Source organism: Dipteris shenzhenensis, chromosome 2, assembly GCF_047967505.1.
Source record: "Dipteris shenzhenensis isolate YYH24624 ecotype China chromosome 2, Dip_SZ_1.0, whole genome shotgun sequence".
NCBI lineage: Eukaryota > Viridiplantae > Streptophyta > Polypodiopsida > Gleicheniales > Dipteridaceae > Dipteris > Dipteris shenzhenensis.
The window spans coordinates 18,511,509-18,528,332 of NC_141597.1; the positions used below are offsets into that span (position 1 = coordinate 18,511,509).

Below are 16,824 nucleotides of genomic sequence, written 5' to 3' on the forward strand. Positions count from 1 at the left end.
GCCATGGGTGTTACGCTCTAGCCAAGGTAGCATGACCTCGGAAGAATCAGTCGACATTTCCCTTAAAGGATCTATCTTTGTAATATATTTGTTTGCGCTTCATGTAAATGATCCGAAGGGAATTAATGTCAAGGTCCTAGGTGAGGGCTGATAGCACCAGACTAGGTAGATCTAAGGCCAAGGGCCTAATGCAAAGATTGTGCCTAGGGGCAAAGGATTTAATGCATCCCAAGAGAGGGGTGAAATGTTACATTAGGAAGGCCCTATATGGATGACATGTGGCATCTAGATCTATCTAGGGAGTTGGGGCTTGTTGAGGCTAGAGAGAGAAGAGAAGGATTTCACGTATGTTTTGATTTGATTTTCTCTGTCTGCTCGTTAGCTTCAGCAAGGTTGGCTGGGAGGATATACATGGTGCTGCTCCCGTGATCTGCAGTAGGAATTAGATAAATAGTGCTTAACATTTGGTATCAAAGCCCAAGGCTACGAATTGGAGGGGACTGCACGACGATGACGAACGGGATGAGTAGGACAGCGTGAGCTCGAGGTGCAGGCCTGGACAGGCCTGGTGGCTGACGATGGATAGGCGTGGAGCGTAGGTGGCGAGTCGTCCACTTGTGACCTTCACGTGATGGATAGAGCTGGATCGTCGAAGGACCTCAGCGCCAAATCGACGGGCTGACTGTGTTGGTGCTACGTTGTGACGAAGAACAACTGGCCTACGCAAGCTTGTCGCAGAGCGAAGGAAAGGAATGGATTGACGAACAGCGCGGTGGTCCTCTAGCACTGGCGAGCAAGAATTGCGGTCGGTAGGACAATTGACGAAACCCGTAACTATGACGGAAAGGGTGCTGTTGGCGCTCCCATAACTACAACGGAAGGGGGGGGCGTAACAGGAACTCGGGAATTAGGATGACCCTTCGACGTTGATAGTTCGTGACTGACCCCAGATCAACGGAGATTCCATGCGGGGCATTCGACGAATATTGAAGTGATCTATGACGGACAAAGGCTTGTTGACAACCTTACCGCTTCTGAGTCGTTGTTGGAGCGTGGGGATCCCGTAAGTCAGTGTTTAATATTTGGGATCATCACCACCCGTGCGTTTCGTCAAACACATCGCACGCTTGGAATGCAGAGGTGACGCAGAACAGTCTGGCTAGCCCGTGATCTGCTTCCCTGGCGCACGTACGCTCAAGATTTCGAACGCCAAGCAGCCAATACCGGAGCTGTGACTGCAGATTGGTCGCAGGAGTGTGTCTGGATCTGCATGGAACCAAGAAGTGACGAAACTGTTGATAACCAGGGAGCTCTCTTTGACCTCCATCAGTTTCGTGTTTTTTTTTCTTCTTGATTTAGTCGGGTGATGCTCTACTTTCATAGATAGGATCTTGAGAGTGATCAGCCTGCATGAGGCTTTGATGTTGTAGCAGGGACAGATTATGCCTGTGCATATGCCTATGTGCTACAGTTTGAGTTGTTTGCAGGAGCTTCCCTAGGATAGGGAAAAGCGCCATTTGGGATATATGCCTGTGTCAAATGCCTAGTCAGTGTGCATGTGGGATTGCAGGAATTCCCTAGTATAGGGAATTGTGTCAGACTATTAGTACACTGAATTGTGTCAGCTTGTAAATACAGCTTTCTAGCGGTGGTTTTTTTTTATTTATTTTTTTTTTAAAAAAACCCACAAATCAAACCAAAACAAAACAAAGCAAAACACCCATTGAACTAAATGGAAGCAGAAGAAGGAGCTTCCAGGAGGGACCCTGGTGAATCAGGAGTCCGGCCGACCCAGCAGGTGTCGCGCCCAGTAGCTCACACTTTATCTGGCAAGATTGCATTGCTGGAGGATGCCTTGCAACAGTTGTTAGCGCAGCAATTACAAGCTAATGCAGGGCAGTCCGAACTTAGGAGAGCGATACATAGTATGTCTGCCAGACCTTCTCGAGAGGAGAAGGGAAAGGCTCCAATGGAACCGGAGTCTAGTATCCATACGGTCGAGCCTAGGAAGGCTAAAGTGCCAAATATTGCCAATTACAGACCGGAAAAGTATTCTGGTCGGATGAACGACCGTAGCTCCGATGTCATTGAGACCTGGTTACACAAATGGGACGAGGCGTTCGCCATTTGTGAAATCAGAAATGACATCAAGAAGATCCGTGAGGCCACCCACATGTTTAGTGAGGCAGCGGATTGGTGGTGGATTAAACAACAAAAAGATGGTATAGCATCCACTACCTGGGAGGGGTTTAAAAGAGAGTTCAGGAAGCACTTCTTACCTCCTGATGAAGCATCCCGAGCTTGGGATCAATATAGGAACCTTCGTCAGAGGAATTTATCAGTGGCAGAATACACTGATAAGTTTCGAGAGAGTGTAATGAAGGTTGACGAACCCCTGCCTCAATCAATCCAAATGAAAGATTTCATATTTGGATTGAATGATCGAATAAAAATGGAAGTTCAGGCTAAGTACGCGAACACGTTAGATGATGCAATAGCTATAGCCCTGAACTATGAGGATGCCAAGGGCAGCAAGCCAAGTGGGTTTGCACAGGTCGGAACCCAGTATGGGTATCCGAAGAAATCTGGGTTTAAGAAGAAGTGGACTAGTAGAGGGAGTGGTTCTCAGCCGAGTGGTCAAGCCAAGCAGGCGAAACCGGCTGAAACTCCTAAACCAAGTACCACCATTGGAGTGAAGAGGAAAGTAACCCCAATGGCAGCCCGGGCTTGGTCCAAGTCTCCCTTGAACCCAGAACAAAGGGAAAAAGCGAGGAGAGAAGGCTTATGTTTTGGTTGCCTTCAGCCTCATCAGTGGAAGGATTGTCCACGTAACAAAGATCGTCGGATGGCTGAGATGATCTCAGAGTGCGACGTGGAGATGGACGGAAGTCCCAGAGCGGAAGAGATGCAGATTCAGCTAGCGGGATCTTCTCAGAGGTTAGTACCTTGTTTGTTATGTGTGTCTGTTGCTAAGCTAGTGACGAGTGCACCTGATAACATCCTATCTAAGCCCGCAGCAACGGGGTATACAGCCTTTAATGATATGGAGTTAATTAAAATGAAAGGGCAAGTGGCCAATCATGATGTCATTGTGTTGTTTGACTCGGCGTCAACTCACAATGTGATTAACTCCAAGCTCGTGAAGAGGCTGAAATTAAAGACAAGTCCATCTGACTATGCGTATACAGTCAGGATGGCAGATGGAAGTTCCACTGAAGTATGGGACCAAAGGGTTACCCAGTTGGAGCTTCGGATTCAGGACTATGCTGAGAAGCTTGATTTTGAAATGACCAAGCTTGCTCAGGCGGATATAGCCCTGGGTATGGCGTGGCATTCTAGGAAGAATCCAGCCATTGATTGGAAAAAGCACGTATATCAATTCAAGATGAATGATGTGCTTTATGTCTTGCGAGGTGAGAAAGATATACCTCAGGGACCGTTGGTTTCCGTGATGGAAATCCGAAAAGCTCAAGTAGAGTTTTTATTCCTTTGCACAACATCGGTAGAGCCGGTTGATGATTCTTCGGCTAGCACTGATGTTACACAAAGTGGTGAGATGGCCAAGCTGGCTAATCTTATAACAGAGGAGTTCTCTGAATGTTTTAGGGATGAACTACCTTATGGGTTACCTCCAGAGCGGAAAGTTCAGCATAAGATTAAACTGATCCCAGGGGCAGAACCTGTAAATAGACCTTCCTATAGAATGACTTTTACTGAAGAGGCGGAGGTGCATAGACAACTGGAAGAATATCTCAAGTTGGGGCAGATTCAACCAAGTTTCTCACCTTTTGCTTCACCAGTGATATTAAAGAAGAAAAAGGATGATACGTTTCGCCTCTGTATAGATTACAAAGCATTGAATAATATCACTGTTAAGCACAGGTATCCGATGGCTCGGATTGATGATTTGCTAGATGCATTACATGGAGCCGTGATTTTCAGCAAGATAGATCTTAAGTGTGGCTACCATCAGATCCGGATTAGAGCCGAGGATGTGCATAAAACCGCTTTTAGAAGCAGGTTTCGTCATTATAAGTTTTTGGTAATGCCCTTCGGACTTACCAATGCTCCAGCGACATTCGTCATGCTTATGAACGATTTACTACGTCCGTATATCGGAAAGTTCGCAGTACATTTTATTGACGATATCCTGATATTCAGTAAAAGTATTACTGAGCATCGTGAACACTTAAGAGTGGTGTTCAGTACTTTGAGGAAAGCCAGTTTTTATGTAAATAAAAAGAAAACTATAATGTGTATGGTTAGACTTGAATATTTAGGATTCATAATTACTCCACAGGGGGTAGAAATGGATCCAAAGAAAGTGGCTGCGATACTAACTTGGCCAATCCCTCAGAGTCTGACCGCGCTTCTGACCGCGCTGCGATCATTCTTAGGGTTTGTCCAATTTTATAGAAGGCATATCAAAGAATATTCCGGAATAGTATCGCCATTGACTGATCTGACCTCAGATAAAGTACTTTTTTTTTTGGGTTCTATCCTTGTGGTGGTTGATCGTCTAACCAAGATGTCTCACATTCCGACTAGAGAGTCTGTTAGTGCCCCGCAAGTGGCGGATTTGTTCATTAGACATATATTTCGTCTGCATGGATTGCCTAGATCCATAGTGTCAAACAGAGATGTCAGATTTACCGGTCATTTTTGGACAGCGGTATTTGAGACACTAAGGACTGAGTTGGAAATGAGTAGTGGGGATCATCCTAAGACGGATGGTCAGACGGAGAGAGTCAACCAGACTTTAGAGGATATGCTGAGAGCATATGTGTCATTGAGGCAACATACATGGGACAAGTGGTTGCCAATGTTGGAGTTTGCCTACAATGATAGAAAACATTCCTCTACCGGGTTCAGTCCGTTTAAGCTGAACTATGGTTATAGACCAGTAAATCCAACTATAGTTGGAGTACCTCAGAAAGTGCCTAGTGCCGCGAACTTTGTGGTTCAGATGCGGGAGATGCTAGCACTTGCGAGAGCTAATATCCGCCAGGCTATGGATCGAGCCAAGGTGTATGCAGATGAAAACCAGTCTATAAGAGTATTTAAGGAAGGAGAAAAAGTTTTTCTCAGAGTTCCTTCGCACTCGAAGTCGTTGACTTCAGGAGAGTGTGCTAAGTTATCACCTCGATACTGTGGGCCGTGGTTAATTCTAAAGAGAATAGGCAAGGTAGCCTATAAATTAGAATTGCCACAGTGGTGTAAGGTGCACCCAGTTTTTCATGTTTCGCGCTTAAAGAAATTTTTACATACAGGTGACTCACTAATCGAAGGTGTGGTTTTGTTTCAGGAGATAGAGGATAATGCGCGGCGCAAACCAACAAGAATCCTGGACCGAGGGACAATGCAAATACGAAATCGGAAGATACCCACGGTGTTGGTTGCATGGCATGGTCAGCCTCTATCCGAAGCTACCTGGGAATCCGTATATCAGTTGCGGAGAGTGTTCCCAGATTTTATCATCGAGGACGCTGATGTCTGAAGAGGGAAGGAATGTTACACTCTAGCCGAGGTAGCATGACCTCGGAAGAATCAGTCGACATTTCCCTTAAAGGATCTATCTTTGTAATATATTTGTTTGCGCTTCATGTAAATGATCGGGAGGGAATTAATGTCAAGGTCCTAGGTGAGGGCTGATAGCACCAGACTAGGTAGATCTAAGGCCAAGGGCCTAATGCAAAGATTGTGCCTAGGGGCAAAGGATTTAATGCATCCCAAGAGAGGGGTGAAATGTTGCATTAGGAAGGCCCTATATGGATGACATGTGGCATCTAGATCTATCTAGGGAGTTGGGGCTTGTTGAGGCTAGAGAGAGAAGAGAAGGATTTCACGTATGTTTTGATTTGATTTTCTATGTCTGCTCGTTAGCTTCAGCAAGGTTGGCTGGGAGGATATACATGGTGCTGCTCCCGTGATCTGCAGTAGGAATTAGATAAATAGTGCTTAACAACGGGAGAGGCGAGAAGAGGCAAGAAGCGTGATCGAGGAGAACATTCTAGAAGAGGCAAGGAATAACAATGGTTGAGGCAGAGGTCAATTTATAAGCGAGGAGAGGCGGTGCAGAAAATTCGAGAAGGGTGAACACATGCCTCCCCCATTTACCCCTCCTTTCCCCCCTCCCCTTGAGGGCGTCCCCCAAACTAATTAATTGAATTTCTTTTTGAGAACGTTAGGGGCCCCTATTCCCCCCTGGAGATTCTGGACTCTTACCCTCTACCCCTCGAGATAACGACTCTTACCCTCTACCCTTGGAGGTAACGCTTGTGGTCTTGCAATCCTGGAAAGGGGATTCGATCAACGTAGTGGGCTCCCAAACACACCCAGTTTGGAGATTCCAGTTCACATCCACAGGGTTGGAGAAGTGATCCCCAGTGGTGTTTGATACTATTATGGGAGATCATATTTCATGCATGATGGATGAGTGGATGGGTCCACAAGGACTCGAACTTTGGCACGCCCATGGTGCGGAGGTGAATTTTCAGCTGTGCTTCACACGAGAGAAACCGATGTGTGGTTTGGTGGCAGGAGTTATTAGATTGCCGCTTGAGGCAAAGGTTGATCAGGCATACTACTAGCCACTCCAGAAGTGTGCGGAGTTGTTCGGGGTGGAAGTCTCCTTCATGATGAAGGGGGCACGGAAGATTGGCATTGAGCCGGTGTCCACCTTAGTACATCAACGTACAGACACGGACTACTCGCCCTCCAAACCCTCGACAAAGTCACATAAGGCAGTCTTTTTGGAATAGGAACCCACTCACAGGAGAGCCTTGTTTTTTGCATCCCCGTCCTCATGAGCTAGACCATAGTGAGTTGAAACGTGCACGGGCTCCACAACCATGCTCGTAGTCAACCGCAGTACCTGATCCTTCGGCAAGAGTTGCAAAGGGCAGTGGTAGGGCGGACAGTGGGCATCCTTTTGATTTAGGAACAGATGGCAACACCACCTTCTCCCAAGGAGAGGTCCGAAGGAGTGGTCCCCTACAGTAGGACGGAGCGGAGGGGTCTGCATCTCGGTCTCACAGACAGTGGCTCCAGAGGTCTATGATCAAGGCGAGCTGATGGGAGTTAGGATGGGAGAGTCCAAGATTGGAATCCTGAACGTGTATGCCCCAACGTGCAGACAGCACCGTCTAGCCTTTTGGAGGAAGCTTCAGAGTGTCTTCCGGAGGTAGACTCTTGGATTGTTGGAGGGGACTTCAACAACCTGGAGTTTGGGGAGGACAAATAGGGCAGTGCCGCCTTCTCTGAGATGCCAGCAGCAAAGTGGAGCACCTGGGAGCAGTTCATTTTCATGATCAGTGGCAGAGACCCGTGGCGAGAGCCAGATTTCATCAGGATACCTGGCAGCCTCCTCCTCTTTCGGACAAAGGAGACATGATGGACTACTTGAGAGGCTAGACCGCTTCTACGTTGGGGACTGGGCACTGCACAGAGGTGGCTCTACCGGGATTTTGGCAAGTATCACAATGTCAGACCACTCTCCAGTAGTACTTCACTTAAAGCAGCCCCGTCGAGGTCTTCCCTAAAAGGAGGTCCACATTCCAGAGGACCTCCTATAGGACGAGGACATTCAACAGGTCATGGCAGGGATTTGGCAGCAGTCAGAGACAGCACCGTGCCAGGGCTGGGCTTCGTAGGTGGCCATTGCAATTCAGAGAAGCAGTGAGGAGTTGGAGGCTCATGCCTTTGGGTGGCGGAGGACTCTTCAGAAGCGCGAGTAGGCATTGAGAAGAGACTTCGCCTCCATAGAGAGCGGCTCAGGGAGCAGGACCCAGGATCTCAATGGATTAGTGACAGGCTTGAGAGCGCTCTACTTGAGCTTCAAGACACGGAGATTCGGCAAGCTGAGTTCTCCTATCACTCTTCCCGAGCCCGGTGGGTACAGCAGGGGGACAAGATGACGAAGCAGTTTTTTCATACCACTATGCCCCGATTGGCAGGCACATAGCTACAGCGTCTTCGAGATCCGCAAGGCATCATGCACACTGACCCACAGGAGATTTTAGACCTGACCACAAGTTTTTACAACCAGCTCTTTCAGATAGAGAGGATGACTCCAGCTGGTCTTGTGGCCCGAAAGGTAGTTTGGGATCACATTCCGACAGTAGTCTCGCAGGATTTGTGCAGCAATCTGGAGGAGCCTTTCATGGATGAGGAGCTTTGGGAAGCCGTCAAGGCTCTCCCAACCCAGAAGTATCCTGACGAGGATGCCTTGACTCCGGCCTTCTTCCGAAACTTCTGGGAGATCATCTCCACCCCTTTCCGACTAGCTTGCAAGGAGATTTTTGACATGGGCTCCCTCCCTCAGTCCCTAAGCAGGGAGTGGATTTGTTTGATCCTGAAAGGGGAAGACAGGTCAGACATCCGGCAGTCATTTTACTTGATACTGCATACAAGATCCTCACTAAGGTCTTGAGTTTGCGGTTACGACCCCATCTTAGTGACATCATTCACGACAAACAGACCGGGTTCGTCCAGGAGCGCAGCATCTTGGACAACATCTTCATGTTCTGGGAGACAGTGGATTGGTCCAGGGAGAAGTCGTAGCCGTTGGCCGTCCTCTTGGATTTTGAGCAGGCCTACGACAAGGTGGAGTGGTCCTTCTTGGAGGGTACTATGCGGGGTTTGGGTTTCTCAAACAAATGGGTCAGAGGAGTTTCTGTGTTCTATGCGAGGAGCTCTAGCCAAATGCTTATCGGAGGACACACGGGCGAGGCCTTTTCTCTCTCTCGCTCGGTCCGCCAGAGCTGCCCCCTCGTTCCCTTCCTCTTCTTGTTTGTGCAAGAGAAAAAGACAGAGGCTCAGAGACAAAAAAGCTGAAAAGCTTGGTTAGGGCACAAGGAACAGAAGACTCCTTATAGAGCAGCAGCAAGAAGCAGTTGCAGATGCACGCATTCGATCATTGCCATCAAAGCAAAGATCACAGGTGGCGGGCCTCACAAGGTTGAGGCTCCCAATCAGGCAGGAGGAGGAGCTGTTGGACTCTGAGTTTGCAGATGACACGGCCTTGTATGTAGAGGGCACCACAGCGAGTTTGGAGAGAATCGGGGGAGCCCTGGCTATCTACTGTGAGGCCTCGGGTGCACAAATTAACTAGACAAAGTCCATAGGTTTCTTCACACGCCCTGAGGAGACACAGGAGATTCGTGAGTGGGGAAGCGACTTTGGCTTTAGATGGATACCGTGGGGCCAGATAGCAAGATACCTCGGATGCCAAGTTGGTATTGACATTACAGTAGATGAGCAAATCACCCACGTCCTTGAGAGTGTTCGGCGCAAGCTTCTCTACTGAAGCTCGGCCAAACTCTCCCTAGCGGGTGATGCCTTAGTGGCAAACCAGGTCCTTCTTGCCATGGCCTGGTATATCGCCTCCTAATGGTATTTTCACAGAGGGTGCACTAGGCAACTCCGACAATTGGTTCAAAACTTCCTTTGGGCGGGTTCGGACGACATGAGGAATACTAGAGCCCGGGTCGCTTGGCAGACGGTGATCATGCCGCAAGCACTGGGAGGCTTGGGTATCATTGATCCGGAGATGCAGAGCAAAGCCCTCTTGGGCAAGTTGGTTGTTCGCGGCCTCACCCCAAGTGCAAAGCCTTGGAAACTCCTCTTACAACGAGGGCTTCTCAGGAACACCCCACGCACTAGGGGGGCAGTGGTAGCTTTTACACAGATGGATCTTCTCAAACGCCCCCCTTACGAGGAAGGGTTCCCCCTTGATGAGGAGCCTCCATAGGGTCTAGAAAAGATTAGCAGGGGGCCTCATTCATGCTCACCCAAGATGTAGAGAGGAGTTTGAGCGTCACCCCCTTATTTGGCACCCAGAGATCCGAGATCAGGAGGGGCGTATGCTTGGACAGCGGACTCACATTGGAAGGGCACAGTGGGACAGTGGACCGGCCGGATCCTTTGGCAGATGGAGCAGATTACCCATGGAGGTAGAGGCGAGGCTTGGCGCCGTAGGGCATCTGCGAGGGGCAAGGCAGCGGATGAGAGAGATTGACCTAGCCATCCCTGAGTCCTGGTGGGAGGGACTTCGCGTGTGGATGGACAACAGATGGTTGGGCCAGTTTTCTCGAACTGGTGTCCCCTTGAGGATGATGATGCAGCACTCACTGAGAGAGACCCAGAGATGGATGGGAGTCTAGATGGGGCAGATGATCAAAGTAGTGGGACGTTTGGGGAAGGAGTGGCACATTGACCCTCCCAGTATCTCAGAGCAAGATGCCCCCAAATGGTGCCTCTGGCTTTGGGAGGGTAGGCCCTTAAGGGAGGTCCAGTGGAATCCAAGAGAGTGGTTCTGGCCCTCCAGGGGCGGCCTCGAGTAGGTGGAAGAGGTGCCCTTCTTTTCCTACACCACACAATTGGCAGGAGGCTTCAGATGGACTCTTTGATGTGGACCCCTTCAAGGGAGAGGCATTGGGTGGTCGAGAAAGTGCCCCGGGATGTCTGCTCCAGGTTTTGGATGCGGTTATGGTCCAGTTTGCGGCCGAGGAAGATATCCTACTTCTGGCTGGCCACCCACGGAGGCTTGCCCATCGGCCCGTGGTTGGAATAGATGCGGGTGGAGGGCATTGTCATTGTTGCTCTGCTGGTTTTCTGGAGACGATCCCAAATTGCCTCTGAAGTTGTCGTAGCGCAGTGAGGATTTGGATGGGAGCCCTCAAGATTATGACCCATATGCAGAGTCTTCACAGGGACTACACTTGGGGGATGGTGGCCTGGTTGATTGAGTGAGGACACGCGTTCCAGATTGATGAGATCTCCCCAACTTACCGGATACAAGGTTAGAGCATTCAAAGGATAGAGCTCCATGAGGCAATAGCCTGGCTCCTCCTCCTCCGGGGAACGACATATGGGAGGTAGTAGCTGCGTGGAACATTTGGGTTGCTCGCTGCAGTCTGGTGATGGGTGAGCATCCCTGTTCCACCCTCGACTACCTTGGTCGCCATCTAGCACGATATCATATACACCCTAAGCTCCACCTGGGAGCGTGGGACCCCAGGCTCTAGGGTGACTGCCGCGAGGCGTGCTCGATTCTGCAAGGCCTGGCTTGCAGGAGTTTTTTACATTTTCACTCCGCGAGGGATTCGCTTGTTGTATAGTCCCCCCACCTAGCTATTAGCCCTAGTACCAGAGATCCCCTAGGCAGTGAGCTGGGTTTCTCTGGAATAGGTCGATTTTTCTTTCAGCCTTTTCCCAGTTTTCCCATACTCACCAGCACCTTTGGTGCTGCTGTTTTGTATGAAGTCTTTCAAGCATTAATAGAAGGTTCCTTTCTTTGCAAAAAAAAAGAAAAACTTGGAGGGCAGAATTCACACAACTAGAAAAGAGATTGAAGGGGCTTTCTGTGCAAAAGTAAAGCTTGAATACCAAAGGAAGTCCAGCATAGAACTTTGACGAAATTATGCGCTCTTCTGTCTGGGAGAAGTGCGCCTTTCCAACTGGTCTTTGTGTGATTTCTCCTTGCTCCAGTAAGCATTTGAGCTCAAATTTCAGCACAAGGTAGCTTATGGCCTTGCCCACCCATGGCTAGAAGGAATTAGCGTTTAGTCACGGATTTCATCGGAATTTCGCAACAGATCGGCGGACTGTTTTCTTGTCGGCACGCGCATCAGAGACGAGCATTGCCTAATTCCTCCGGGTCATAGATTCGCCCCAAGGCGAGGTATCTTCAGCTCAGAGGGTTCGGCAAATGGCACACCAGGTGAGGAGAACAAAGCTTAGCAAGATTTGGAGAGAAAGGATGCAAAAGGGGAAAGAAGGCGGAGAGTGGAGAAGAAGGTGATGAGGTGGCATTTTGGAGCTAAAAATGGACTAGGGACTCAAGGAGTAACACCCATCGCCCCAATACCATGCTAGCATGTGATTGGATACATGGAGCGCAGTCCTCGTCAGTGGCTATAAGAAAAGGGACTTCTCCACCATTCAGCGAGCTGAATAGCTCATTCATGAAGTAAGTGCCTTGCTCACTCACTCAATGGGGCATCCATAGCTACATATAATGTTGTCATAGATGAGCTTGGACGTGCTCCGCACCAAGTTGTCCCTCAAGGTCTTAGCTTCTGCCCAATTGGTTACATAATCCATGGCAACATTGCGTGTGTTGGTCGGATGTTTGAATGGTCCCATGAAGGCTTCTTATGGTGCACCAAGTTGAGTGGCATGTGATGCTGTGATAGAATCCTCCCTGTCCATTGGCACACATCGCATTCTACGCACCGAGCGTGATGCCTAAGCTGAATCAACATAGGAGATGGCCACTAAGTGTGGCTTTCAGATACCCAAGAGCACCTACCAGATGACATGCTGCCTCTAGCTCTTTAGGCATCCATCTTTAGGGCTTAAAGAATCCATTGGGCTAGGTACATATGGACCACAAAAGATTCTAGAGATGACCACAACCTTCTACCACGAGCTATTTTGGGCAAAAGTGGCATCCCCATAAGTGGAGAATGCCAAGACCATGTGCCATAGAGAAATCGGACTCATTTTGGACTTTTTCAAGTACTTCTGGGATATAATGTTTATCTTGCTTAGGCATGCCTCTTAGGAGTGGAAGTATGGCCTTTCCTATGGTTCATATCCCCAAAGGGCGAAAAGAGCACAATGGCACCCTATCATCCTTCTCAACACAACCTACAAGATGTTACCTTCAGTGGGAGGGGGGGGGGAGAGGAGAGGGGATTTATGTATCTTACCAAGGATGGTTACAAATGCTTTCTTCCCTATTAGAACACCATGTAGAGAATCAATACTTACCTTCCTCATAACATAAAAGAAATAATGGAATGCATCTCCAAATGTGTTCCATTTCATTGACCACGAAAATTTTTCGTCCTCAAATAGTAGTTGCCTGAAATGTGGCTGATAAGAAAGGATGGTTACATAAGACAAGCACATGGTTGTATAAATTGCAAACTCTTGTGGATAGAGACTTGTAAGAAAAAAGTAGTAGTTTTCAGATTTACCTGACCAAAGCTTATAGAAATAAAAACACCACTTGGTGATAGAACCCTATGAACACCCTCCAGCATTGAAGACACCATCTTCTTTGTCTCAGGCTTCGGATCCCATGGATCACCGCTATTGACAAAAAGCACATCCTACATTCACATCCCATTAGAAGATTAGATGCCAGTTCTATAAAGTCAGTGATAGTTGTGTAGCCCTCATCCAAAGATACTTCCAAAATCATAGTGCTAACAATCTTTTAGTGAATTAGGCTGCAAGCAGCAATAGCACACCAAACAAGGTATCACGAACATATTTAAAGAATGTACACAGTATAGCTTGGTAAGTAAAGTAATACCTTGGGCTGAGCATTATAATAACCAGACGAGTAGCTATTGACAAAACCTCACAAAGCAATCGAAAAGCAGCACAAGAAAAGCAAAGGTGAGAAGTCTTCGGTCCCTAGTGATCTCATCCCTAGTGTATATGCTTGCACTTGTGGCAAGGTCGTTATGAATCTGTGCGTTGAATAGGCTGTGCGTAGAGAGATTACACAAAATGTGCATGCTGGACTTTATACCTGGCGTGTTTTGACAAAAAAACTAGGCAATTTTTGTCTACTACAAGGTTGTGGGAAGGTGTTGAGGACAGGCATGAAATAGCCGCAGGCTTATAGCTTGGGCTGTAGGCGGTAGCAGAGGATTTTGTTATAGGCTATGGGCAAAACTTAAGTGCAGAACGTCAAATGTAGGTTGCTCTCGTTGTAATCGTATGTGGTTGCAGTGACTATCATATCCCAGTTGCAGGAGACGCGACTCAATTGAGGAGGCCAAGGCGTGAAGGGTTACGTGTAGGAATTCTATTGATGATGGCAGGAAGTTGTCGTGACTGCGGGCAGCAAGGGTTCATACGTAAAGCGTAGAGTGACACAATTCGCCTGTGAACAAGAAATAGTGGTCGAGGTGCTGAAGTCTAAGGAGGCCGTGATCGCTCTGTTTCACCGATTGGTCACCCGAGCAAATAAGCTGGAGCTTGTAGAGGTTCACAATAGCCTATTATTATTGCAGCAGTCGTCAAAGATGTGGTTAGCAGGTATGGATCAAGTGGGTGGTGATCAGCCAAAACATGCAAGGCCTCCAAAGGATGCAGATGGTCAGCTTTGTGACGGGTTTTTTTGTTGGTCGGGAGAGATGAACTGATCGTGGAGGCGCAACGGCGTAGGCATGAAGTTCTACAAGATTCTTTCAAGCCGGTTGCAGTTGCTATTATAGGCTCGCAATTGACCTGCTCAGGATAGAAGACAACGTGGGCGAAGGATCAGCGACCCTGGCTATGGGATCGAAAGGGTCGGATTGAATATTGAAAGAGGCTGTGGTCTGTTGTGCACCAACTCCTTTGCAGGAGTTCGTGGATGTCCACAGCAGCCTATTGTTGTTGCAGTTGATCGTGGGAGCCCTCCCTATATTGGGATTGTGTTTCTTCTCACTGTGTTTGCAAACGTGACTGTGTTCCCAGCTATAAAGGCATTTCCAGGTTGCTCTGCCAGTCTCATCACCGTCATTGACTCTTGGCTGGTCTCTTCACAAAAGGCTTGTACGCATGAACATCCTTTGGTGCAGATCATGTATGCTCTTGCTCAGATCCATGTGCACCAACTCGAGTACATAAAGATCACGGCTCATCTCATTCGGTGTTCCTCCAATAGGTGCAAGAGTGCATGTAACATGCCTGAGTCCGTAACCATGCCTTTCTATATGAGACCTTGTGCATGATAGCAGCTCCAAAGTCAAAATTTTCACATGTACACAAAAGTCATGTGCTGGTGAAGATGTACTACACTTGTAAATGTCTCCATATTCCACCCTTCCCTCCCAAGGGCTGCAAGCACTTCTAGTTGAAAATAGTAAATTTGCTCCTATGGGTTTGAGCTGATCTGTGGTTTGCATGTCAGTGCATAGGGGCTGGGTGTCCATAGGGCTGCATTACAAAGGCTTCCTTTTGGGAGTCTCCATATTGGCCTGCATGAAACTGAAGCCCCTATGCGAGAACTAACCCCTAAGTTGGGACAGGGGTTCAGCCGAACCTGGACTGGCTGATCTACAAGTGGAACTGAGCTGAGTACTGGCTGTGGTGGGCTGAATTGAGCCTCTAACTGAGCTCGGACCTGTTTACTGTGTACCCGCGACGGGCCGTGCTGTTGTTGCTGTGCGTGACCCGAATGGAGCTGCTAATGTGCGGTGCCATTGCGCACCTATGCGCTGAAGGTGGCAGCTGCTCCTCCCACGTGCTGCTATTGTTGCGCTCCCGTGCACTGGAGCACCAGCTGAGACAGATCAGATAGTAGAGGGAGATGGTGACACAGAAGATAGAGCTAGACTGGACACAAAGGCATGGCACAGACTTCTATACCTTCGAGTCGGCCCCAAGGACACAGTGAAGTGGGGGAGGAGCTAGCTGATATGAGAAAAAAGTGGATTAGAGGGAAGAGACAACATGGAGTTGTGCATCTAGAGTCACAAAGACGTCACAGGGCCACACCCGTGAGTAGTTGATAGCACTCTATCGCCGATTTCATGCCTCCATTGCCTCATCCATCCTGATGTCCTGATGATGATGATGATGATGATGATATTGATACGTAGTCGACCACTGACATGACTATGTTGTACTTAGTGCTATCATTTTGCATTTTTTGCATTCTGCATTGGTGTGGATGCTCATTTAGTAGCTCCACACTCACAGCTTATTTGTACCAGCATTTTCACAGCCTCATAGACCCATCAGTCTTCTAAAGACTTTAATAAGCTCTCTCTCTCTCTCTCTCTCTCTCTCTCTCTTTCTCTCTCTCTCTCTCTCTACGCACTCAGCATTTTGCGCATGGGCAAGAGATCCAGACCCCTATATTAGCACAGTTGTTCAATCATGCCGTATGCAATGGCTTCCCACCTACCTGGAGTACCACCACCGGCTAAGATATATGGATCGGTCCTAGAGAGGGAGATCAGCAGCCACACAGAGTCATGGACAGCGGGCACTTGGGCAGGTAGGATTTCGGAGACAGCACTCCACCCTGGATCACATTTTCACCCCAAGGGCTATTATTGAGGAGGCAAAGTCAAGGCGTCAGCATGTCCACACTTGCTTCGTAGATTTTCGTAAGGCATTTGACACTATCCCACGCTCTCGCCTGATCAGGAGGCTACAAGAGTTACAGCTACCAGATATCATGATTTGGGGGGTCATGAGTCTATATGAGTCTGTCAGAGGGAGGATACGTGCCCCACGAGGCTTATCAGACTAGATTGAAAGCACCATCGGAGTTAAGCAAGGCTGTCCCCTATCACCAACTCTCTTCGGGCTCTATATTCACGAGATCACTTCTTTTGTCGGTCGACTAGGCGGAGAGGGTTCGCTCCTGGCTGACCTGATGGTGCAGATATTGTTGTATGCCGATGACATAGTCCTCATATCATCCTCAACAGGAGGGCTGCGGAAACATCTAGAGGCTCTGGAGGTGTTCTGCAGGGAGAGAGATTTGACAGTTAACCTTGGGAAGACCAAGGTTATGGTCTTCAACACCTCACGAGCAGCGTCCCGTCATCATAGTTTCACATACCGTGGCAAGCCTATGGAGATAGTGCAATCCTACACATATTTGGGGATAGTGTTCACTGGACCAGGTTTCACGATGATCCATGCGGGTACGGCACGACCCGCACGAGGACGGGGTGCTCTGGCCCAACTAGAGAGGAGATGCTTCCAGGCACACTTCCACGACCACCCGATGAAGGGTTGGCTCTTTGACACACTGGTGAGACCGACTGCCATATACGCAGCACCTTTTTGGGGGACTGA

General features: G+C 48.5%; 1 protein-coding gene across 2 annotated transcripts in view; it reads right to left on the reverse strand.

Annotated features, from left to right (window-relative positions):
• LOC147904423 (S-adenosyl-L-methionine-dependent methyltransferases superfamily protein) overlaps nt 1-16,824 on the reverse strand; it is a 52,548-nt gene that overhangs the window by 21,278 nt on the left and 14,446 nt on the right. Inside the window, exons 5-6 of one of the 2 annotated variants that reach the window (XM_087396813.1) lie at nt 12,987-13,121; nt 12,778-12,882 (exon numbers count right to left, since the gene is read on the reverse strand). In XM_087396813.1, coding sequence (XP_087252939.1) covers nt 12,778-12,882; nt 12,987-13,121 — 240 coding nt within the window. The remainder of the gene's footprint in view (nt 1-12,777; nt 12,883-12,986; nt 13,122-16,824) is intronic. The other variant, XM_087396820.1, reaches the window with a different exon arrangement.